The 23,921-nt window shown below is 35.7% G+C and overlaps 10 protein-coding genes across 10 annotated transcripts; 4 read left to right on the top strand and 6 right to left on the bottom strand.

Moving 5' to 3' along the window:
• Nucleotides 1-425: 425 nt before the first annotated feature.
• On the top strand, nt 426-2,795 carry CDC27 (anaphase promoting complex subunit CDC27; the record flags this gene model as incomplete). The annotated part of the gene is made up of 2 exons (XM_019182814.1): nt 426-1,365; nt 1,429-2,795. The coding sequence occupies exons 1-2, from the start codon at nt 684-686 to the stop codon at nt 2,793-2,795; spliced, it is 2,049 nt and encodes a 682-aa protein (XP_019036821.1). The 5' UTR covers nt 426-683.
• A 76-nt stretch (nt 2,796-2,871) lies between these two features.
• Nucleotides 2,872-4,356, bottom strand: WICANDRAFT_80946 (uncharacterized protein; the record flags this gene model as incomplete). The annotated part of the gene is made up of 1 exon (XM_019185150.1): nt 2,872-4,356. The coding sequence occupies one exon, from the start codon at nt 4,354-4,356 to the stop codon at nt 2,872-2,874; it is 1,485 nt and encodes a 494-aa protein (XP_019036822.1).
• A 454-nt stretch (nt 4,357-4,810) lies between these two features.
• WICANDRAFT_64965 (uncharacterized protein) lies at nt 4,811-5,764 on the bottom strand (the record flags this gene model as incomplete). Its single annotated transcript, XM_019183841.1, has 1 exon — nt 4,811-5,764. One exon carries the CDS (start codon nt 5,762-5,764, stop codon nt 4,811-4,813), a length of 954 nt encoding a protein of 317 aa, XP_019036823.1.
• A 463-nt stretch (nt 5,765-6,227) lies between these two features.
• Nucleotides 6,228-7,688, bottom strand: WICANDRAFT_80948 (uncharacterized protein; the record flags this gene model as incomplete). Its single annotated transcript, XM_019185151.1, has 1 exon — nt 6,228-7,688. One exon carries the CDS (start codon nt 7,686-7,688, stop codon nt 6,228-6,230), a length of 1,461 nt encoding a protein of 486 aa, XP_019036824.1.
• A 580-nt stretch (nt 7,689-8,268) lies between these two features.
• Nucleotides 8,269-9,712, bottom strand: WICANDRAFT_97011 (uncharacterized protein; the record flags this gene model as incomplete). The annotated part of the gene is made up of 1 exon (XM_019186548.1): nt 8,269-9,712. A coding segment is annotated over exon 1 (544 nt), but the record flags the coding sequence as incomplete, so codon positions are not given.
• A 292-nt stretch (nt 9,713-10,004) lies between these two features.
• On the top strand, nt 10,005-11,036 carry WICANDRAFT_80950 (uncharacterized protein; the record flags this gene model as incomplete). Its single annotated transcript, XM_019185152.1, has 1 exon — nt 10,005-11,036. One exon carries the CDS (start codon nt 10,005-10,007, stop codon nt 11,034-11,036), a length of 1,032 nt encoding a protein of 343 aa, XP_019036826.1.
• A 152-nt stretch (nt 11,037-11,188) lies between these two features.
• WICANDRAFT_80951 (uncharacterized protein) lies at nt 11,189-11,954 on the bottom strand (the record flags this gene model as incomplete). Its single annotated transcript, XM_019185153.1, has 2 exons — nt 11,189-11,214; nt 11,255-11,954. The coding sequence occupies 2 exons, from the start codon at nt 11,952-11,954 to the stop codon at nt 11,189-11,191; spliced, it is 726 nt and encodes a 241-aa protein (XP_019036827.1).
• Nucleotides 11,955-12,291: 337 nt separating this feature from the next.
• Nucleotides 12,292-12,936, bottom strand: SLX8 (SUMO-targeted ubiquitin ligase complex subunit SLX8; the record flags this gene model as incomplete). Its single annotated transcript, XM_019185154.1, has 1 exon — nt 12,292-12,936. The coding sequence occupies one exon, from the start codon at nt 12,934-12,936 to the stop codon at nt 12,292-12,294; it is 645 nt and encodes a 214-aa protein (XP_019036828.1).
• Nucleotides 12,937-13,337: 401 nt separating this feature from the next.
• Nucleotides 13,338-14,326, top strand: RPL23A (60S ribosomal protein uL14). Its single transcript, XM_019186549.1, has 2 exons — nt 13,338-13,452; nt 13,853-14,326. The coding sequence occupies exons 1-2, from the start codon at nt 13,411-13,413 to the stop codon at nt 14,222-14,224; spliced, it is 414 nt and encodes a 137-aa protein (XP_019036829.1). The 5' UTR covers nt 13,338-13,410; the 3' UTR covers nt 14,225-14,326.
• A 74-nt stretch (nt 14,327-14,400) lies between these two features.
• On the top strand, nt 14,401-23,162 carry TEL1 (DNA-binding protein kinase TEL1; the record flags this gene model as incomplete). The annotated part of the gene is made up of 1 exon (XM_019186550.1): nt 14,401-23,162. A coding segment is annotated over exon 1 (8,119 nt), but the record flags the coding sequence as incomplete, so codon positions are not given.
• Between the last annotated feature and the right edge of the window lie 759 nt (nt 23,163-23,921).

Here is a 23,921-nt window from a genome sequence, read left to right on the forward strand (position 1 = left end):
TGAAGTGGTTGAGTTTGGTGTGTTTTCAGATGTTGATGCAGCATGTGATGCAGAAATATTGTTTTCAATTGCTGTAACACGAGGATTAGCCTTGGTTTTTCTGGCTGGTTTTCTGGTTTTGGTTACTCTAGTTGTTGAAGAGGTTGAAGAGGTTGAAGAGGTTGAAGAGGTGTTTCTTCTATTGGAGTTTCTTGTGACAGCCATTGTTTCTAGTTGATGTTGATTTAATGATCACTTGTTTTATTTTATTCGTGGTTTTAACCTGACAGAATATCCTCTACTGTGTGTATATAAGGTAATTCCGATGTTCTATTAATATACATATAATGTTACAATTAGTGGATTCTTGATTCTTCTTATAGTTGATGTGAAATGTTGAGTATTGATGAATTGTGCATAATTGGTTATTCTGGTTATGTAATACCTGACAGTTTTCCACAAAAAACTGCGCTGGTTGAGATACTCGAACAAGTTATCAGGGAAGAGAAAAGAGAAGCTGGTCTCTGAGACGTTTATTTGCTGGCTGCTAATCAAGTTGTAGCGACTGTCCATATTGAATATTTTTGAAGGAAGAAAACCATTGTCTGTTGTGTTGTTGCTAGTGATCTTTTGTGTGGCGGATTAACTACAACCATCCACTCCAACACTTCATTTCGCGTTGAAATAAAGAAACTATACAAGTCATGAACCATAAAGAGTACACAATACAGCAGCTTCGTTCCACTGTGCTGTATGGACTTGATAACGACCTCATACCGTCTGCTGAATTTGCAGCAGAGAGATTGATTGCTGAAACCAGTGGACAGGATTTGAACTCTATTCATCTTTATGGGTTGGTGTTGTTGAAGAAAAATAGATACAAGGCAGCTTATAATCTCACTGCTAATAAGATACATGCTGGATGTGCTTTTGTATTTGCAAAAGCTGCTTTCAATTTGGGGAAAGGTCAAGAAGGGGTTGTTGCTTTGTTGAGCACTCAGTCATTATGGGAAAATATTGAGGACTCTCTGCAAGTGAATTATGAATTTGAAAGAAAATTATTACCTGATCCAGCTGTTTTCTATAGCTTATTGGGGAGACTATATCTATTAGTTGGTGATACAAAAGAGAGTGCCATTAATCATTCCAAAGCTTTGAAAAGAAATCCATATTTATGGGAATCATTTGAAGAATTAAACAAAATGGGTGCTAACGTTAGAGTTAAGGCAATTTATAAAGTATCGCAAAGCTCCCAATTTCTACTGGGTAATGACCTGGTGACTAGTAATGGAGCTAATGATACTTCATCTTTCAGCAGAGACCCATTTGGTGATACTTCTAATTTGAATCCACCAAAATCATCTTTGAAATCAGATATGGGTAACGGTTATCCTAGCTCATATACAAATAGTTTTGATTTAACAAAAGCCATACGGGAGGAAAGTCCAGAATTCACAACACCAAGAGTTAAACAATCTACACTGCCCAATGCCCCATCAAGAAAGACAAGATCCTCTGTTTCAAGGGAAATGTTTAAACCTCCACCAGCTTTGGGTAGTGGTGGTACTGGTAGTAATAGTGGGAACGGAAGTGAAAGTATCAAAAGAACATCAAGAATGGCAGCTGCTACTAAAGTAGGTTCTAGACTCATATCACAACCTTTAGGAAGTGCAACCAAAAATTCTGGTAATATCTCATCAGGTTCCACTTCAAGAAAATCATCACTGGCTGAAGCAAGTGCAATGAAAAGAGGTAAAATATTTGCTCTTGGGTCTTCGAATGAACCTGGGTCTGCTTTGAAAAGAAATCATTATCTTTCAAATGAAGAATTTGGTGAACAATATGTGCTGAATTTATATGCCTCATATGCTAAAGGTTACAAAGCAATGTGTCGCTATGATTGTTTCAAAGCCATAAGGATATTAAGTGCTCTACCAAAACATCATTTGAACACACCATGGGTTTTGAGTAAATTAGGAAGATTGCATTTTGAAATTGTCAACTATGAAGAGTCAAAGAATTACTTCACTAAATTAAGAAACTTGGATAATACGAGAATAGAGGATATGGAATATTACTCCACTTTATTATGGCATCTGCATGAAGACCTCGAATTGTGTTATTTGGCACATGAGTTACAAAATATTGAAAGAAATTCTCCACAAACATGGGTTGCTATAGGTAATCTATTTTCCTTGAAAAGAGAACCAGATGAAGCTATCAAATGTTTCCAAAGAGCAACTCAATTAGATCCAAACTTTGCATATGCTTTTACATTACAAGGTCATGAATACGTTTCAAATGATGCTTATGAAAGTGCACTAGAAAGTTTCCGTTCAGCTCTATTGTTGGATCCAAGACATTACAATGCCCTGTATGGTATAGGTATGGTTTATTTGAAACTCGGTGATTTCAGTAAAGCTGAATTTCATTTCAGAAAAGCTGTTGATATTAATCCAGTCAATGTAATTTTGATATGTTGTGTTGGTATGATGCTAGAGAAACAAGGTAGAAGAGATTTTGCATTGAAACAATATGAATTGGCATGTAAGATTCAACCCCTAAGTGCTCTGGCGTTATTCAAAAAGGCACAATTATTATTTGCAATGGAACAGTACCATGACTCATTAGTTGCGTTTGAACATTTGACAACACTTGCTCCAGATGAAGCTAGTGTTCATTTCTTATTGGGACAACTTTACAAGATGTGTGATAGAAAGAACGATGCTATTAAACAGTTTACTATAGCCTTGAATTTAGATCCAAAGGGAAGTCATTTAGTTAAGGATGCTTTAGAAGGATTGACAAATGGTTGAACATTCAATAAATGGACGATGTGACGATAATTTGATTTGTAGAACTACATTTTGAACCTCCGTTAACACATTATATTTAACTTTGAGTAGCTGATTGATAAGAAGGTAATTGATTCCCATCAACTTTCTCACCAGTCAATATCTTTGGTGAGATTTCTGCATCATTTGAGAAAATAGCTTCAACACCCATATTATTCCCACCTGCAAACATCTCTGGAGGATAATTTCTCAACACTTGTTGGGCAATATGAGGAGGTATTTGTCTCATTTCAATATACTCTTCAGGTGCAGGAATACCACTAAGGATTGTCACTGGGGCTTGTACTTCGATTTTCTTTGAACTCCATGAATCTATATTCTCCACAAATGTTGCAGTTACTTTCAACTTGTATGAGATTTCTATATTGCATGTTCTGCATGTTGGTGGTATATCTGCTCTCACTACAGCATCGCCTTCAAACATTGAGCGATCTAGCTCTAATTCATATGGGAGGGAGTTTGAAGTTTCATTTGATAATGGATTTGGTTGTAAGTTTGCAAGATCTATTGGATAATTTAAATCTTTTTGATGGAATATAGAATATTCAGGTAATAATAGCTTTCTAGCACTTTGGGCAACTAGGCATATGGAACTTGCTAAATCAATCTTTAAATGATGTAAGTAAAATGAACCAAGGCCAGAAGTTTGGTTATCTATGCCTTTATATCTTTCAGGGCCATATTTGGAAGTTATGAAAAGTGACAGATTTGGTGTTTGACCCATAGACAGATAAGGACCGTTAATTCTGATTTCTAATGAGAATGGAACAATTGTTGAATCAACATAATTTGGCTCATCAACTTGTCCACCAAAGACAGATTTTAGGAATCTTGAAGATTTACCACCAAGTGACTTTTTTTCAGGAATTTTGTAAGATTCTGGTCCAGTAGGCTTTTCAGTTAGTGCGATCCTTTTAGGGATCATTCCTTTGAAAACTTCATCTTTTCTTAGAAACAATGGTTGACTAAAAGCTATAATTTCATCAATTGGGTCAAATGGCCTTAAATTGACTGGTTTGATCTCTCTAATATTTGCTTTGTACCATGTTGTCCTTCTCACTGTGACTTTAAGGAGATAGTGTATATTGAACAAATCAGATAAGGAGGAAGTTGGAGGGAGAACACTCAATTGATGACTACCATATGCACCACCGTCAGCACATTGATTCAATAATGGAACTTTGATTTCAAAATCATACTCATATTTTCCTGGTGTCAATGTGAATTTTTTATTATCACTAACTTCACGAACATTGGAGGGTGGGAATAAAGTTACTGCGTTATACACCAAGGTGTGTGACTCTCTCTTGATTTGTGTTCTGGTTTGGGAGCTGTTACCATTATGAACTCTTTCCTTGACTTCAATTTTGGTCTTTGCAAAACCTTCAAACTTGATCTGAACGTTTTCCACCGTTATTTCACTGTTTACGTTGAGCTCAACTTTACCGCGGAGTGTATCCAAACTGGTGATATAGTTTGCCCTTTCATTTTTAAGGGTTAATTTGACATCACAAGCACCCATTTTGAATTGAAAGATATCTCTTGTGTACCTAAACTAGGTTGAAGTCCTTGATCAAGATATGGTTTTATCGCTTGTATTTAAATCTTTATGCTGCTTTACAAATTTACGAGATTTTGCACCGCCCAAAAATGACAGAAGGCATAAGGAGGCTTATTATTATGGCCAAAGATTATGACTTGAGTTTCCATTGATGATAGGCAGGTGAGGCTCTCATTGAGTAGGTAGGTAAATTTCATGATGGATGGGTGAATTTATTGGCTAACTGTAGTGGGCTCATCCTATTGGCTGCTACCCAACATACATCATAGTTTCCAAAAGTGCATTAAATCAGCATGATGTAAAATCCACCCAGACTTCCAAGAAGCCCCAAAAGCTTGAATCAAATTGTCGTACTTAGCGCTTTCTCGGCTTGCTACAGCCTACAAATCCTAAATTGGTAGAGATGGCTAAAATACTATAGTTCTATCTTTTCATATGAAGGAGGTGGGAGCTCCTCCATTAGTTGAGGATTTCTCTGTTGCTCCATAAGAAGTTCTTTCTCTGATTTGTCAATTTGATCACACACTCCACTCAAAAGAGTCAACTCTCTTTGTAACTCAAACACTTCTGGCTCCCAAGCTTTTGCAGTTCCTGATAATCCTACTTTAATTGTAATCTCATAATCTCTCTTTATGTTACAAAACTCAAATGTTGGTGTAAATGATTTGGGTATTGCAACATTTTGGTAAATAGAGCTAGGAATTTCCAGTTCGTATAAAGAACTACCATCGTTTTTCTCAACTGCATTTGACCTATGTGCATGTGACAAATCTAGTCTATGGCTCAACCCTTCAACGGAACATATATTGTACTCTTTAATCTCCTCTTCTGTAGCCTCATATGCCCGTACTTTGGTATGCTTCTTTATCAGCACTTCAATTGACCTTAGGTATACACAACCAGCATCCTCTAACTCCATTGATCGATAATTTTCTGGCTGTATCTCTGAAAGAACAAATAACTTGAAAGTTGGCATTTCACCAACAGTCTCACAAAACCCATTGGATCTGATTTCTAAAAAGACAGGAATGTTCAAAACTTCACCACTGGGTAATTTCTTCTCAAAACTAACACTATCTCTCCAATACGAGATACTCTTGCTCTTTCGAACCAATAAATCAGACATTGGAGTACCAAGCCTCACCGTGAGGGATGTTTTTGCATTCATAGAGAAAAACTTTGATGAATTGAGTATGGCAGTAACTTCATACGCAACATTGGCAAGCTGATTTATGTCATCGACAGTTGGAGGTAATGGGTATTCATCATGTTTAGGTGTCCTCACAAAAGCATTGTCTTTAGATTTTGAGCAATAATTAACCTGTGGGAGAGGTATTTCAAAGTCATATTCATATTTTCCAGGAAGCATCACAAAATCCACATTTGGCGTTGAGTCACCAAGTGGAAATACCTGTACAACCTCCTTAACTAATTGATGCCGTTCGCTTCTAAACATCTGGGGTTCAAGAGGCGAGATCCCTCTATTTCTTTCAATGTAATCATCTCCTCTAGTCTCTGAGTTGTTCAAGAACTGAAGCGTTAGTTGAGGTTGAGGGATGGCAAAGCGAAGAGTTGAATTTGCATAACCAACAAGTTTTGCCTCTATGCTCTTGAAATTGAATTTTGCATGGGCGCTGATTATTATCTGACCACTAATTGAATAAGCACTATTATCGAAGCAGTGGTTCTGCTTGTCTAGTTTAATCGAAATATCACAAGGTGCCATCCTGTCTTCAATACAAAAAGCTGAAAATAGTTAAATTTTAAGCCATTTTTTTATACACTTTTTCGCGAAACTGTGTTTTATTTAACCGTCTGGTCTATACGCGCAATCAAGAAGGAGAAGCCATAACATCAGCATATGAAGGTAAGTTGGCCTGTGCTGGTATGGTTTCATTGGCCATTGGTGGCGGTATTCCTCCCAGTACGTCTAGCCATGTTTCCAATTCAACCTCTTGGATTTTTTTCGAGGATTTTGTATCTGTGAAGCCAGCAGTTATTTTCAGCTTGTATTTCCGTTGAACATTACAAGTCTTGAAACTTGGTACAACAGAATATGGGATGATTGCATTGGAAAAGACAGACTGTGGTATTTCGAGCTCATGAAGTGCAGATCCAGTCTGCTCATTGATGGCTTTTGACTTTCTAGCATATGCAAGATCTAACTTCCCACTAACAGAAACTTGACACAATGTTATCAATTTCATATCTTGCTTTTTAAACTCTTGTGATACAATATTTGATATTATGAAGAGGTCAATCTTTAGCGATTTCAAATAAATAGCCCCAAGTCCAGAGCTTTCACCATCTATTCCCAGATATTTCTTTGGATTGGCTTTTGATAAAACATATAATCTATAACTTGGAGGTTTCCCAACTGTTTGAAACAATCCATGAAATCTAGCCTCGAAATAAAATGGAACATCGTAAGACGTTATAGTTGGTGGTTCATCTTTCGGAGGCGTTGGTGGAGGTTGTGGCTGTTGTTGTTGACTGACATCGTCCCAGCTTCCAAAAAATAGTGTTTTCAAGAAACTAGACGACCTTCTTTGTGGAGATGGGGGACTTTGTTTTGGAACAGGAGAGTTTATTCCAGCAGGCTTATTGAACAATGCAATTATCTCTGGAATTTTATCTTTAAATACATATTCCCTTCGAAGAAAATTCAACTCACGGTTTGATCTGTTAATGTGGTCAACTGAATCAAAGGGGACAAACCTGAATGGTGATATCTTTCTTATGTTTGGTTTGATAAGTGAAGCTCTCTTGACGGTAACTTTTAGAAAATAATTGATCTGTGCCAAATCACCAAGGTCTGTCAAGGATGGAGGCAGCATACCCTGGACGTGAAGATCAGCTTTGTTAACATACTCTAAATTGGTCCTCACAATTTGAAATTTATTTGTAATGCCATTCTTTGGTGCAATATTAGTTTCGCAAGTAGAATTATAGGGAAGCTTGAACTCAAAATCATATTCATATTCACCAGGTGTCAATGTGAAATCTTTAGCTGAACTGACTTTTCGTATATTCTTCGGTGGGAAAATGGTTTTAGCTTCATATAACAAAGTATGATTCTCAACTTTTGTCACTGTTTTTTCCTTCTTCTTGACCCATTCTTTCTTTCTGATGATTGATTGAGATACACCTTCAAGTTTAATCTGTATGCAACTTAATGAAATTTCAGATCTCACATTTACATAAACTTTTCCTCTTATGGTATCAAGATTTGTGAAGATGTTGGAAGCCCTGAGATCTTGTACCTCTATCTTAACCTCACAAGCTGAAACCATTATAAACACATTTCACTTCTTGTGGTATATGAGTTGCTTATGATTTTTGAATACGGAAAACTTGAACGTTTAACCTCCGAGACTTCCAATTGATACAGTAATAATCTATACGATGAATATGACGACGACTGAGGACTTTTTGATAGTTGGAACTTGAAGGATGATCTCAATATTTAGTTTGAAACTGTCTTTTGACTTTGTTTTCAGTTATCAAAAGCTTGATATTATATTTTGAGTTTTTTGCTATGAATTTCACAAGCCGTAAAAAAATCTACACCTGACATAATCCCCAGCCATGAACATACACTAAAAATGGAATGCTATACAAAAATTGAAACCAACCACAAATCAAACCAAATCCTTCACTACTTGCTGAATATATTTGAGTGATAAGGACGTTATATCGCTTATCAAAAACTTGACTATGTACTGTGAAAGGAATTCAATCACTAGTGATAGCTTCGAATAGGTTTCAGACTGTTCAGAAATATGCTGATCATAAATCATATTCAATGTCAAATGTAGAGATTCGATAGACTCAAGGTATTCTTGAATGGTGGCTTGGTCTTTTGCTGACCTTGATGATGCTTGAGTTTGAGTGGATGACACTGAAATTGAACGAGAATGTGTACGAATGTCATGATTTGGAGGAGTTAGGTGATCTGATGAAGTATGATTTTCCCAATTATTTAATGAATGTCTTTTTCTAGTCTTCATCTTACCTTTGAACTTATCCAGTAGTAATGAGTTTCTTTTCTTGGGTTTTTCAATCTCAGCTAGACTTTGATTAGACTTTTTTGAAGAGATTGTTGATTCTTTTGAAACTGTTTTGTAAGGTTTAACATCCTGGTTGTTTATGCTTGAAGTGCTTGACAATGAATCATTTGTACCTGCTGGCGAATGAGAGGTTTCAACATGAAGGACATCAAAGGCATCCATTAATTTTTTGTAGTAAGCTAAAGTTGGCTCAAGGGTATTGAATTTTGAAAGATCGTGGAATTCGCCATGAAACTTCCTCAACAGTGTGTTGATTTCTTGAATGATGCTGATCTTGACTGAACCATTGATGATAGTTTCCGGTTGTTGATATATTTTTTGGTTTAAAAAAATATCACTGGTTAGAAAGGCTCCTTTTTCTGACCTAAATGACTCAACAACTTTATCAAGAACATACCTTGGTCTTTCAAGACCACCACTAGGTATCACTAGACTTTCACGTTCTTTTTCCGGTGTTTGAAACCATAGATTGAACAAAGAATCATCATCTATAGTAGGTGCAGTATCATAACTAACATCATTTGTTTCTGAAAGTGATGATGTAGTGCTGAAATTATGAGCATGGGTCGGATCAACTTGTGAAATTATGCTTCTTGCATCATTTAGCTTTCTAGATGTTATGGAAAAACTATCATTGGAAAATTCTTCATCAGATTGATAAACTTTGATTAAGCCAACTGGATAATTATTTAAATTGGAGTGACTTGATGTTGTAGAAGGGTTGGATATGATGGATGTCGGTCTGAATCTCTTTGGAGGTGTTATATGTTCCTTTTGGTTCATATCGGCATGGTCTCTGATCAAGATCTAGAGATATATGTTTTCTTGAAATTTAGAGCAATTTATTTCCCTTTCATAAGTATTGAGCACAAACTTCAAGCAGTTTAATAATAGTTCAGTTGATACGGAATTTGTAGCGCCTGGTTCCAATGTTTGAAGATGTTCAAAATGTGCGTTTGTAAAAGGTTCCCTTTCTCTGAGCCTACTTTTAGGGAATGTAACTTGAGGTCTATGTCCGCTTTTTTAATCAACCTTCTTGAAAACCAATCACGTTCTTCTGTTTGGAAATTGAGAATTGGAGCTCTTATATTCTGCGGTATGGTGCAAGTAAATCAACACCTCAAACAAACTCTTTGTGAGAGATCTGAACATTAAACGGTTTTTGAGATTTCGACTAAATTCAGGTACACGAAAATAATCTTGATTATTTCCCTAAGAGGAAAATCCCCCAAAATGGAACATATGTCACGTGAGCAAACTCAGAACAAATTCTAAAACACAATTAACAGACACTAAAGCAAGCTATAAAGGCAAATTAAGCTGACTAGATACAACCCTGATATGTCAGCTTTACTTTTAGCTGTTTTCTGTGAAAAGTTGGTACACAATTCGTTGTTAAAACGCGTGTTTTGCTCAAATACTCATAAAAATTGCTGGAGATTACGGAATACAATTGGCACGTATGGCAACATCAACAATTGAAATCATCAAGACAACATCAACAAAACAACAGCTTCTACTCAACGCATGCTATAGTCTATGTCGTTTCTATCTCAGTCCAAAAGGCCCAAGTTTTTACTCGCTCTTCAAATACAAGAGTTGGCCAATATACCCAAGATCCATGGTGCTTGTTATGTAAAATGGCACATCAAAGATAGTTCATTAACGTCACAACAGCTCAAAGGTCGTACATCAAAAGTTCATATCAAGGATCATAGAGCAACATGGGACTATAACTTTGAAACATTATTGAGGCTAGCAGTGAATGGTAACAAAGTTTTACAAGAAAAAATACTAGTTTTGACCGTTTACATTGGAGTTCCTGAACATCATCACGCTCATCAACATGTTTCGATTAATGATGAACTACATCCTGAAAATCACCTTCAGCAGTTAGAGCACCAAATTGAAAATTTCGAGCACCAACTTCCAAAAGTTGAAAAGAAAACTGTATTGGGGAAAGTGGAAATCAATCTAGCTGAATATGTCAATTATGAAGAACCAACATCAAATAGATATTTACTTCAAAGGTCAAAAGTAAATTGTATCATGACAGTTAAGATAGGAATGGAGTTGTTAAAAGGTGACAAATCAGAATTTATTGCACCTTCGATGAAATCTTCAAACATTTTCAAGGGTATTGCAAATGTATTGAATGAATCTATCCATGATAGTTCCACTATGCAGAGTTCAACAGGTACATCACATCATAGAACTGGAAGTGGTTCTCAAATGAGCTCTAGTGATAAATTACATAGGACAATTGCAATTACTTCTGATCCTGTTGTTTCTAAGCTATATGAAAAAACCTTTGAAATTTCATGGGACCCAAGACCTGGTGAGTTAACAGCTGGTGAGTGCATTGATGATATTTTCAATGGTGGTGATGGTTGGGCTAAAAATGAAGATGGTGTTAACTTGATAGACTTGGATATCAAAGCTAATCGAACACATCATACATTATACCAAGTCAATGACGCCAATGGCGATGCTGCTACAAAATCTTTGCTAAAAGAATCAGAAGTGAGGGAAGATTTGAAAAGTTGGTATATTAGTCACATTCTTCCATAAGGGGCTTATTCAAACAGTTGTGGTTAATGGCTTATAAAATCCTATATCAATTGATTTGAGAGACCTCAAATAGTTATGCTTGTGATTTCTCGAAGAAGAAGAATCATTACTCCGCACTAAAGTTGGTGCTTCTTGTTCCTCATCTTTTTCAATCAAATGATGATGTCTAATTGATGCTCTTTTTGACAAGTTATTGACAGAATGATATCTTCTCATACGTTTGGAAAGCTTTTCAGATACAGAGCCAGCATCACTTGCATTAAAGGGGCTTTTTTCATGATTACTTTTTGGATCATCAGACCTATGTTTCACTCGTGACAACTTATACCTATTCTTTTTAAATTGAGAACTCAAGGATCTGCTATCATTTGAATTTTGTTCATCCTGTCTAGCATCGTCACCATTATTATCTGTGTGTTCTTCATCAATATCACCATCGGCTTCATCAATGGTACTCATAAAGTCTAAGCGTTGGTACTTCAAAGGGGACGGCACAATGGGGGTATGAAGACAATAGCAATTGGAATGGTTGCACCTGTTGATATCAAAGTTGCTGAAAGCACATCTGTATCTTCTATCATCATAGAATCCTTTGAACTTTCCTCTTTTGATAAACGGATATCCACAGTTAGTAGCATATGAACTTTGTTGACGCGGTGGATAAACCCTGAGAAGTTTGGGAGACTGAGATGATGAAGTCGGTGTTTCTGCTGGTGGTTTGGATAGTGATTTATTAGGCACATTGTCAACTTTTTGAGCTCCCTTTTTTATCGATGTTGAGGTTTTTGAAGGACCACTTTGAGATCTAGCTGAAGTTGGGTAAAGGTATTCAAACGTGTCATCATCATCATCATCCTCATCTATTTCATTAATCCAATCATCTTTTGCATCATTACTGTTGAAGTTTGACTGAAACATGTTTCTTTGTAGTAACCTACTTTAAAATTGGCTTTCCTTCAATAATGAGCAGTAGTGCAAACAATAAAAATAGCAAATAAAGCGAACGACTTGACTTGATAAACGTATTTCTATAAACTCATGTTTTTCTTCAACGATTTTTTCTACATATCCTTGCCATCTTACTATCCGCTACAATGTGTGGAGTACACAACACAAAAACCACAAACAAAAAAAAACACTCTATAATGAAAACAAACGTCCAATTAACAAATCCTATAACCATTCTAAACCGATGCCATCCATAACACATTATGCAAATAAATAAAACAACTAATAATATTCCTTAGTAATCTCTTTACACCAATACTTTTCTCTTTTTCTTGAAGATTCCGACAGTAACCTTTCTGTAAGATGTAAAAGTACGACATAAACTGCATGGTCCACCAGTTCTATTGCTTTGCTTTGTAGAGCTCAAAGCTTTGAAAACACAATCGCCACAATAAATATGACCACATGGTAAAATGTAAGTATGTTCGGGACTATCAAAACAAACAGCACAATGTGCATTCTTCAAATTGGATGTGTTTTGGCGTGAAGTATCTTTCAATTGCTCTTGAACTGTTCTTTGGGAATTTTCAATCTCTTGTTCCTTATTGTCTTCGTCTTCTGATATCACAAAATATTCCTTCAAATCGTCATCATCTAAATCCACTATATCGAGCTCTTGGGCTGGGGTATTGTTATTCTCAACAGTGGCTTCACGCATTATCTGGATTTCATCTTCATTCTCACTGCTGAGGTCACTTAGTGGTGTTGTTGATCTTGAATTGTTATGTGTATATGGTATGTCTTCTTCATCTTCGTCGGGTATTATAACATTCGCCTCTTCATTCACTTGATTTGATGGTTTGGTGCGCTTATTTTTGACCTGTTGATCATTTTGAGTACGTCCTTCATCTGGAGAGCGACTTCTCTTATTTCCATGGGTCTCCTGCACCATCCTCTATATGTGCCTTCGATTTTCAGATATCTATAGGAATAAATGTTACGTGGTTGGGGGCTAAATTGTGTACTTGGTTTGGTCAAGAATGGTTCCTTGAAGGTTAAATATTCGCCTCTACAGCCAAAATCAAAACAAAACCAGGGCTCCATCGTGGAGCGGAAAAAGAAATAACATATCATGTGACTACGGCTAGGTCATCACTTCAAGAATCCACGTGATCATTTCAGAGCTTACATCCCAACATCACAGTATTACTTGATTGTTAAGTGCCACACCACTCACAAAATGTGCCATACAAAAATCCAAAATTCGCGTAAAAATCGCCAATGACAACGTTGAGGGTAACAGTCACAATTTTTTTTTGTCAAGAGCCTGCAGTGGGAACTTCACCTTGGTGAAAAATTAAAACGATTTTATATCTAACTACAACATAGCTTACTTGAAACGTAATAACCAAATAATAACGTCAAAATGTCCGCAAGTGGTGCTTCAGGTAACAAATACAGAGTTTCAGTACGTCTATATTCAAAGAGAGAATCAAAGAGAATGAAATAGTTATTTTAAGAGTGTTTTCAAAGAGTGCCAAATTTGATGGAAGATTTATGTGGAAAAGAGAATAAAGTAATCAAAAGTATACCAGAGAGAACTACGTAGTGAAGATTATAGTTCTTTATTGAGTGAAAAAAGAGGATACAATGAGATTCATGACCTTTCAAATGTTAAATGGAGAAAACTAGTCAGAGTACAAGAGAAACCATTCAAAAAGATACAAAGTAAAGAAGAGTATAGTTAAAGCAAAGAAGCTCAAACAAACACCATATCAAGGCACTCCTAGAAACTTCACTCTTATACCATCATATTCATTCTCTTTTTTTTATTCAAAAACGTTCATTACTAACAATTTTTACTTTAGTTAGGTTTACCAACTGGTGCTGTTATCAACTGTGCTGATAACACTGGTGCTAGAAACTTATACATCTTAGCCGTCAAAGGTGCTGGTGCTAGATTAAACAGATTGCCAGCTGCTTCTGTTGGTGATATGGTTATGGCCACTGTTAAAAAAGGTAAACCAGAATTAAGAAAGAAAGTTATGCCAGCTATTGTTGTCCGTCAATCTAAATCATGGAGAAGAAAAGATGGTATCTTCTTATACTTCGAAGATAACGCTGGTGTCATTGTCAATCCAAAAGGTGAAATGAAAGGTTCAGCTATCACTGGTCCAGTTGGTAAAGAATGTGCCGATTTATGGCCACGTATTGCCTCAAACTCTGGTGTCGTTGTTTAAATTTTGTTACGCTTTTAATAATGTCATTTACTGCAGTTACCATGGGGAGAGTTAATACAAAAATATGTAAAATACGGGTTCATTTACACTATGAAGTTGTAGGACACTTTTTTCACCCTATGTAAATTTTGTAGAAATTTTTGATTTGGGCCACTACATTTTGATCTGAATGTGGTTTTTGTACAACACGACACAAACACAAAACACAAACAACCACAAAGAGGATATGGGATTATGTCCAGTTCGAATCTATTCAATCTACTAGGTAAGTGCAATTGGATCAATTCATCCAGCTCTATTTGTTAACACAGAAAGTGAAACTTGAGTCTAGTAAAATCAAAGATAGAAATGACGCCCTCACAAGTCTTGAAGAATTGGTTGAATCAAATCACAGCTTCTCTAATAAGGATCTAAGCTCAGTATGTGAGGCCCTCTTTGCCTTTATTGAGAATGAGAAGGTTGCTTATTCAAAAAACCAGGCTGTCGCTGCTGAATCAAGGTTACAATCTTCAAGTTATATGTTGAGAAGGTTGGTTGTTCAACATGCTAAGCAGATGAAGTTCAAACTGGTGAAACAATTGTTAAATTTTTGCAAAGAAATCATATTTGGTTATGAAAATGAAATTGTGAAACCATTGGCATTGGACATTTCAAAAATCTTAAATATACTTGTTTCAATTGATCAACACCGTGATCATATCTCAAGTGAAGATTGGGTGAGGCAAATGGATGCTATTTTGAAGGTTCTAAACGAACAGATCAAGCATAATATGACTGAAAAGTTTGTCTCTGAGTTATTGGGTGCTTTGAAGGTGCTGGTTGTAAATCCACTAATTGCAATTGAAGATTTAGGATTTGACCTTTCTGATTTTTTAGTGAAGTACTTCAAAACAATGAAAAAAGAAAGCTCGTTAACCTCTGTTGTATTGGACATCACCAACAATTTGATTATTACACTAAGTACAAGCAAAGTGAGGTATTCTATCAAGTTAGTGAAATCCGTGCTCAAAATTGCTGGCTCTTTGGTTAATACTAATTATGAGGCACTGAGGGAACAAATTTTGATATTTGGACTACTTTCTAGTGACTTTATATGTGAAAACCTACCAAAGCTAATTGAAGTTGAAAGTTCACAAGGTCCGTCGTTTGATGATGATGACGGTTTGAGGGATGATTTGATATTTTGGATAGATCAATGGATTCAACATGTTTTAAGAACTCCCACTGACATACTAAGTTTGCAACATATTGAATTTCTCAACTCAAAAACTGAGAACTCGTGGTTTAATTTTGGTCCAATTAGACTTGAAAACTCATCTCCTCCAAAGCCTTGGCTCTCAACTCTTGCATTAACAAAGCTTGTCAATTCCCTGTACTATTTGAAAAGACCACTTGTGAAAAATCCAGAAGGGCCTGCTAAAAGACAAAAATTGGGATCGGAATCATATGTTACTACTATTGACACATCAGAGAGTCCTTTTCAGTTGTTTCACCGCTTCATCCAAAGTACAGATGTATCAATGCAAAAGCTTGGACTACAACTGCTAACATTTTATGTTTACAATTACAAACCTGTTTTAACTGCGGTCGTGTTTGATGAAATAAAAAGCTATCATGATAAGCCGGAATTGGCTGGGTTCACTTCCTTATTGACAAAAGCTTTAATTGAAGCTGGTTGGGAGCTAGATAATACAGAGCTTTCACAGCTCTTAAGAATCAACCTTCAGTTATTGAAAGATAGAAACCTTGTAAACGTTGCATCACAGACAATCATCCAGGTTTTAAACTATCCCAAATATACCGTCGGTGAAAATTCATTGTATTTACAAATGCAATCCGTCTTTGAAATCTCAGAAATAAACGGTCCAGCTTCAGTCACAAATGACTCTTTGAGATTTTGGGTAGCATTTTCACAACATGGAAAGGGATTCAAGTCAGCGAATAAGAAGGTTGGTGATAGAATTGTTGATTGGCTTTTGACTAAATGGGATAGAGAATCTGTGGTTGAGGTATCTTCATTTCCTTACTTCATAAGTTGGTTAGCTGGTACAGATTTCACTGCTGAGGACGATGAAGTTATCTATGAAAATATTTTCAATACTTTTTGTGCTAAATGGGGTCAAAAGTCGTCTTTAGCAAAATTCATTCTAAGAAGTGACTCCCCTGTGCCCATAAATGTTTCCTCACAAAAGTTGCAAAAGCCGAAAATCATGATTAAAGTTGATAGTTTGACCCCAGTTATTGACCAATTGCTACTTGATATGGAGAGTTTCGATGCTAAAAGTAAAGGGTATGAACTTTTGAGACTTGTCAGATATGGATTTTTAATTTATCAGAACATTCAAACCTTATCGAGGCTAGAAAGCACAGTTGAAAGACTGAAGTATGACATTAGGAGATTTTTGGAAAATTTGGAAATAGATAAATTTGATGACTATAACGATGCGGTTTTCCAAATCTCTGAATTCAAAGTTGTTAACGGATCTGGTGCTTTTATATTTGAGTCTTTGGATGCTCAAGAGATTGCGTTCAATGCCCTTTCAAACAATGAAAAACTTCATGAAAGCATGATTACTGGTGGTAATGGACCTGACTCTAGTATAATTATGAGTGATTTTGGTGATTTTGGTCAAGTTCGAAAGGAAACAAAAGATTCTTATTTTCAAGCTTCAACAACATACTTGGACTTGGAACTATACTCTACATTTGAACAAAAGGTCTTTAAGCTTTTAATACTCCTAAATTCACAGTTTTCAAGCTCGAAAAATTTGAATACTACGCTTGATCAGGCCCTAAGAGTGCTGGAAAAACTTGATCATAATGCATTCTCCAGTGGGCTGTTCACATTATTGGAGTACTTGGAAAAGGTTGATGTTATGAAAATTCAGACAGTCTCCATCAGCAAACTTTTGAGGCTACTGGGTCACAAGTTGCTATCATCCTATCAGACAGAAAGGTCTCCAACAACGATAATATTGGCATCAAGACTTTTCACTGTTTTCACCAAAGCTTGGTTGCTGAAAATCACTGAAAAATGGGCGGTTGATTATTCGGATATGTTCAAGTGGATAGTCAGTCTGGCTGAAAAGGGACTCATTGCAGAAGAGGTTTCGTTGTATTACTTCATAGAATCTATTTTTGCTAAGCTTGGTTTTGAAATGGATTCTGCTTCATTAGATGTGGCTATTAGCCTTTTTCATAAATGTTCAAACCTCAACAAGGTTAAGCTTTGTGAAGGAATCAAAAAGTTCATTGTTATCTTACCCCCATCGGAACAAACAAAATGCCTCGAGGCGATTTACTCAGGATTCATCAATCCTCAGGTTCTGGATGACAGTGCTGCTACGTACACCTATTGTATAGGTCAGTTGATAACTGTCTCTTATCCTTTATTTATTGGTGGTATCTCTCAACTTTTGTTGAACTATGGTTATCTTCACTTTGCCCCTTATATTGAAAGTTTGTTTTTGGAAATTGACCTTGATATTCTTCAGCAAAAGTTTATTTTGCTAGAACTTTTGAAATTTTGGTATGAAAGTCGGTCAGATTTAACCACTTTTCCTGCTCAACTATTTGGGCTTAAGAATCAGCTAGAGTTTTATGATACATATAAGGGTTTGATCTACCCCATTCTCATTTCTCACAAAGGAACACCATCTCAGTTGATATTGAATAACGGAATTATGGGTATGTCCATTGATGAGTCAGATTTGCTGCTCGAAACTCTTTCGTTATCTATACCATTGTCGTATACAAAGAATGGTAGAAGAAGTGAGTTGTTGAAAATTATCAATGAGACTTATGACTATAGCTTGATTGAACATCAAACTCTGTTGATTGTGGAGAAATTTATGGAATGTTGTGACTTTTCCAAGGAGTCGGATTTTGAGAAATATATTGGTTCTATTGAGAAAGATCAGACACTTTCATTGTTGTTCAACCATTCCTCGTCAGTTGATAATGAAAACTCAAGCTATTCAAGAGTTAATATTAGTGTCCCATTCTCTGTTGTCATCCATCAAATAACACAAATAACAGCATCTTCAGCTGACTTTTGGACGCCTGCTGCAGTACTTTATCTATCAAGAAATGTTATCAAATCATTGTCTTCTGCAATTAGTGAAGGTGGCAGGTTTGTACTTCTGAGAAGGCTCAAGCTAATTGTCACACTTGGTTTCCAAGGCTTCCAAAATCAGGATGTGGCGTTTGCAGTCATAGAGTTTCTGTATCCATACATCTCGGATTCCTCAATTCATATTGATGTTTGCTCTATTCTGGTGGTTCTGCTTAAGCTTTCAAAAAAAGCGGTAACAAATACAGAGCACTACTTTGCTGTGTTGCTGATGGTTCTTCATGAGTCTGTTAGATACAAAATAAAGGGGTCCTCATTATTTCATTTGCTAGAGAGCTATTTGATTGAGGAGAATGCTGGTATTGATTTCAAGGGCATTTGGAAAATGTTGTTTTTGCCTTTGACTCATATTTTAACTCAAGATTCATCATCGTTAGAAGGTTCTTTGATCATGGACTACGACTCTCAAGCCAACCTCGAGTATCCACGCTCTGAATACATAATAATTCATGATATTTTGAAGTATGGGGCAATAGAGAAATCTCAGAAAATGAAAAAACTCATATTCAATGTTTTGTCAGACATTTTCAATGAAGTTCCTTTTTTGAGCGAGATTGATTGGAGAATAAAAACTGCAAGAGATGTCGCAATTTTATTACTTGACTTCAAAGATGGTGAGTCTAAGGAATTCAATTTGTTCAAAGCGAGATATCTTGGAAGGCACTATTTATTAACGGGTGAAACCTTGTCTGATCTTGAGAGAGAAATCCCAGTCACTATCGAGTATGATCTTGATCTCAAAACTGAAACTTTATTTGGCATTTTTGATGAGCTTCTTAAAATTAGAAAAGCTAGTGAGGATCTCAAGGAAATTCAATTGATTGACAGTGTTTTTGGTGTTGCTTTTTTTGAGCACAATCGTGGCGCTCTAAAGGATTCTCCACTGGTCTCATTTGACCAACATTTGAAGGACCAAGTAAAGGTGCTTCCTGCTTTGGACTTGTTTACGTTTAAACTCATCAGTGGGAACCATCCAGCGTTTTATAGCTGGGCGCAACTTGCAAAAGATTCGGAGGTAGATGTGAAGCCGACAGGTATATGGTGCAGAGATGTCACCTTGGGACTTCTGGGAACATTTGTTGACCATTCACCTATAATCCCTGCTTTGATGACTTACGTTTATCGTTTTCCAGAAATTTCCAAGTCACTGATCTTTGAGGTTTTGCTCTTCTATATTCGCTGTGGTCGGTCTGCTGCTGAAAAATTGGCATTAAATTTTATTAATGGAATAATTGAGCGTGAAGACGTGTATCAATTATCAAATGAAAAAATTGAAATAATTGTGAAGATTTGTTACTTTTTGAGGATAAATAGGGATGATATAAAACCCTTCAATAATGTTTTTCGAAATTTGAATTTGGAAAGGCTTTTTAAGTTGGCATGTCACATCGGTCTCAGCAAAGTGGCATTACTTTTTTTCGAGCTTCATTATACAGATTTGTCATCTAACAAAGCAGTTAAGTGGACTGATGATACGAAGACTTTGAGAAAGATATACAATAACTTTGATGATGCAGATCTTCTTCACGGGCTCCCAGTTGACCCAACTCTTGGTTATGCTATGGACTCTTTCTCTCGAGGAAATGATAGTGACTGGAAAAGTGTTATTTTTAATAGTGCTAATCTAGACTCCTCGATTGCGTTAAAAGAGTATTCAAACTTTGATGTATCTTCTTCAAGGAATATGATGTTAAGATCATTAGTTGGTAACAGTCTACATGGTGTGTCAGAACTATTGAATGACACTATGGATCCCCAAAAAAGGCTGAGAAATAGTTATGAATGGTGCTGGAAACTAAATCAGTGGGATCTACCAGTCCCTGAATCGCCTTCAACTGAAAATGAAGCAATTTATAAAGCTTTGAAAACCATTTATGATAATAATAAGAAGGGACAAGCTATTTGCAATAGCTTACTTGTTGACTCGTTAGAGGTGAATGGAAAGGTGAAAAGTTTACCGCTCTTTAAAACTTTGAGCTCATTATATTCAATTGAGATTGTTCAATCTTTAAATTCTTTCACAATATTCGAGGAGGCTGGAAATTTCACGGATTGCACTGAAGCATGGTTTCCGTTAGTATCATTCACAGAGATTGAAAATATCATGTTATCAAGAAGATCTTCATATGGTATTTGTGGATTATCTGGAAAGATTGGTGTTTCTGATGGTTTAGTTGCTGAAATATTGGAGATGAAAAGATATGGCTATTATGCTAGGCTTCATGGGGAGGTACAACGAGCTACTAATGCTTCAATGTGGATTGATAAGAGAATTCAAGTTGTGTCAGAGGAAGATCTAAAAAGATATTTGACTAAAATATCCAATTTCGAATCTGCTTGTACTCTATGGAATCAAGGCGAGGCTGCTATTTCCATTGCAATGTTGAAAGATAACTTATCAAAACAATATCCAACACCTCCGGAAATCACCCTTGCCAGTTTGGAAATCCATGATTCAGTTTTGAATGCGCATTTAGTTAAATGGACTTCAGAATCAAGACAAGAGAAATTTGAAACAATTATGCAAACATATGTGAAGGCCTCTCTTAAAGATATCGAGAAGGTGTCTTCTGCTAGAGAAAAGGCTGGAGTATATCATATTCTCGGATATTTCTGCTATAAGCAAACTAAATTACCAGGTGCAGGGGAAGAAATTGAGAGACAGGAGATGAGACTCAAATCTAAACAAGCTGAATTGAAAGATTTGAAAGTGATTATTCAAAACAAATCAACACCTGCTGATGAAAAAAAAAATGCTAAAAGATATTTTCAAAGAGTTCAACTGCAATACGAATCTGACAAAGAGGCTTACAACATTTTGTGTGGTAATAAGTCCACGTGTATTGAAAAGGCTTTAGAGTTCTTTATGAAAGCTGCTTCAATTGACGACTTCTATGATGATGAAGACATTGACAAAATTTGTGCTCTATGGTTGGAGTATTCTGATGATGATAGCATTAATAAGATTACAAGGAAAGAAATATCAAGTATTTCAAGTCACAAGTTTATTCCCTGGATAAATCAGTTAATGTCACGTTTGTCAGATGATTCAACTCCTTTCCAACATATCTTACTAAATATTTTGGTGGCTATATGTTTGAGGCATCCTTTCCATTCTTTATATTTTGTGATGAACCTTCGGGTTCATAAGCTTTATCAATTTGCTAGAACAGATGCAACAATCAATTCAAGAAGTGCTGCTGCAGAAAAACTCTGGTTGAGTCTAACTTCACAAGGTGAAAATTTCGCCAGAACAGTCATGAAGCCGATTGATACTTTGAGTAGAAATGCTTTAAGTTTAGCTACTGAAAAGGTTCCAAATAATAATGTTAGAAAAATGAATCTTGAGAACTTGAAAATTGGGGATTTTTGGATAAATCAAGTTGGGGATTTACGAATTCCCTTGCCAACCATAAATCAATTGAAAATTTCATTAGATGGCAACTACTCATCTGTCCCAAGAATAATTTCAGTTGACCCAGTTATTCAAATTTCTTCATCTGGAATCAGTTTACCAAAAATAATGAAAGTTTTTTTAACGGATGGTTCAAGACATAAAATGTTATTAAAAGGTTCTTCTGATGATCTAAGACAAGATGCAATTATGGAGCAAGTTTTCGAAAAGGTCAACACAATTTTGAGAAATGACAAAGAAACAAGGAAGAGAAATTTGAAAATAAGAACCTATAAAGTTGTTCCATTGGGTCCACAGGCTGGTATGATTGAATTTGTTGCGAATTCCATTGCCTTAAGTGATATCTTGAGGCCGTTGCACAGTGAAGATTCAATTTCCTTCAGTGAGGCTAGAGAAATGATGAGAGGTGCTCAATCTTTGAATAATAAAGAAAGGTTGAATGTTTACTTGAAAATTGCAAAAGCTACACCACCGGTTTTCAGAGTGTTCTTTTATGATACTTTCCCAAACATTGATGAATGGTATAGGTCAAGACAAGTCTATACTAGAGGTATTGCTACTAATTCCATAGTTGGCTTTATATTAGGATTAGGTGACCGTCATTTGAATAATGTTTTGATAGATAAAAGAACAGGTGAACCAATTCATATTGATCTCGGGGTTGCGTTTGACCAAGGTAAACTGCTTCCAGTTCCTGAGCTGGTTCCATTTAGACTAACAAGAGATATTGTTGATGGTTTGGGTATAACGGGTGTTGAAGGAAGTTTTAAAAAAGGTTCAGAACATGTTTACAGAGTGTTGAGATTAAATGTTGAAAAAATTTTGGGTATTTTGAATGTTTTGAAATATGATCCATTATATTCATGGGCTATATCACCAGTTCGTAAAAAAAGATTACAAGAGATTGAAAATGACAATGTTTCATCCAAATCAAATGTTGAAGATGATGGTTCAGATGCTGTTAGAGCTGTTCAGGGAGTTGAAGCCAAATTAAATGCTAATGGGTTGAGTGATGAAGCCTCTGTTCAAGAATTGATTCAAGAAGCCACTGATTATAAAAACTTGGGAGTGATCTACTTAGGATGGACACCTTTCTATTAAAAGTAGCTTGGTTGGTATATCTTAAACAAAACAATGATAGTATAATTTGACGAGCCGTCGCTAGTACGGCTAAAAGTTGAACGATCCTGTAGCGAGTTGCTAAATTAATTTCATTTAACCGGCGAGGAGGCACGTCTCGTTTTGACAGACCAATTAAAACACCAAAAGCGAAGGACGATAATTTGCAATAATATTATTATTGAGGCCAAATATATGTATTTATATCTATTATTGCGTTAACAGTGTAAGCTTAATGGCCAGAGTTCTAGTATTGTAATGTAGCTTATAATTATCTGCAATATGATCGAGATTCAACATTATTATGTACCTGTACTAGTACGAAATTAAAATATTATTAGTCCCAATAATAGAAGTATACAGGGGTTATAATAAAAAAATGGCCCGTTACTTATGACGTCTATATTTTAAAAAGAATCATGAAAGAGAAGTAGATCATGATATAAATATTATAATTAAAAAATATCAAATTAATATAATAAAATCCAAATTATAAAAAATATGCTCTTAGTACTAAATTATTTAATCACAAAAATTAAAATATTATAATTTTGAATTTTTAAAAATTGTCTAATTTTTAGCTCATTTAATTGAGATAATCCCAATGATAGTTTTAGTATCACTTAGAACTCAAATTAATCTTTATTTCATGCTTTGAAATAAATTTAACATAATGAACACTCGGTAGAGACACTCCTCATTCGACTACTAAGTACAAATAGGTCTGAGAGAAGGACTACAGTATATTAATGTGACTTACTTATTACACCAAAAATAATAGCTTTACACTTTCCAAGTATTATAATAAAAAGTTTTGATAAGTTCAATTATATCAATTAATTGAACACATTTCAATAACCAGTCACGTGGAAAATGTTCGCGAACTGGTTCTTTGGTGTCAAAGTCTGGTTGTGACACTTTAAACGAGCATCTGAAATTTGTTGCATGATAATTTCCCATCGAAAAAAGAAATACACTCAGCAATATCGACAGTTAAAAGAGGGATGATGATGAATTTATGAAAGGCTATG

The sequence above is a fragment of the Wickerhamomyces anomalus genome, assembly GCF_001661255.1.
Source record: "Wickerhamomyces anomalus NRRL Y-366-8 unplaced genomic scaffold WICANscaffold_6, whole genome shotgun sequence".
Classification (NCBI taxonomy): domain Eukaryota; kingdom Fungi; phylum Ascomycota; class Saccharomycetes; order Phaffomycetales; family Wickerhamomycetaceae; genus Hansenula; species Hansenula anomala.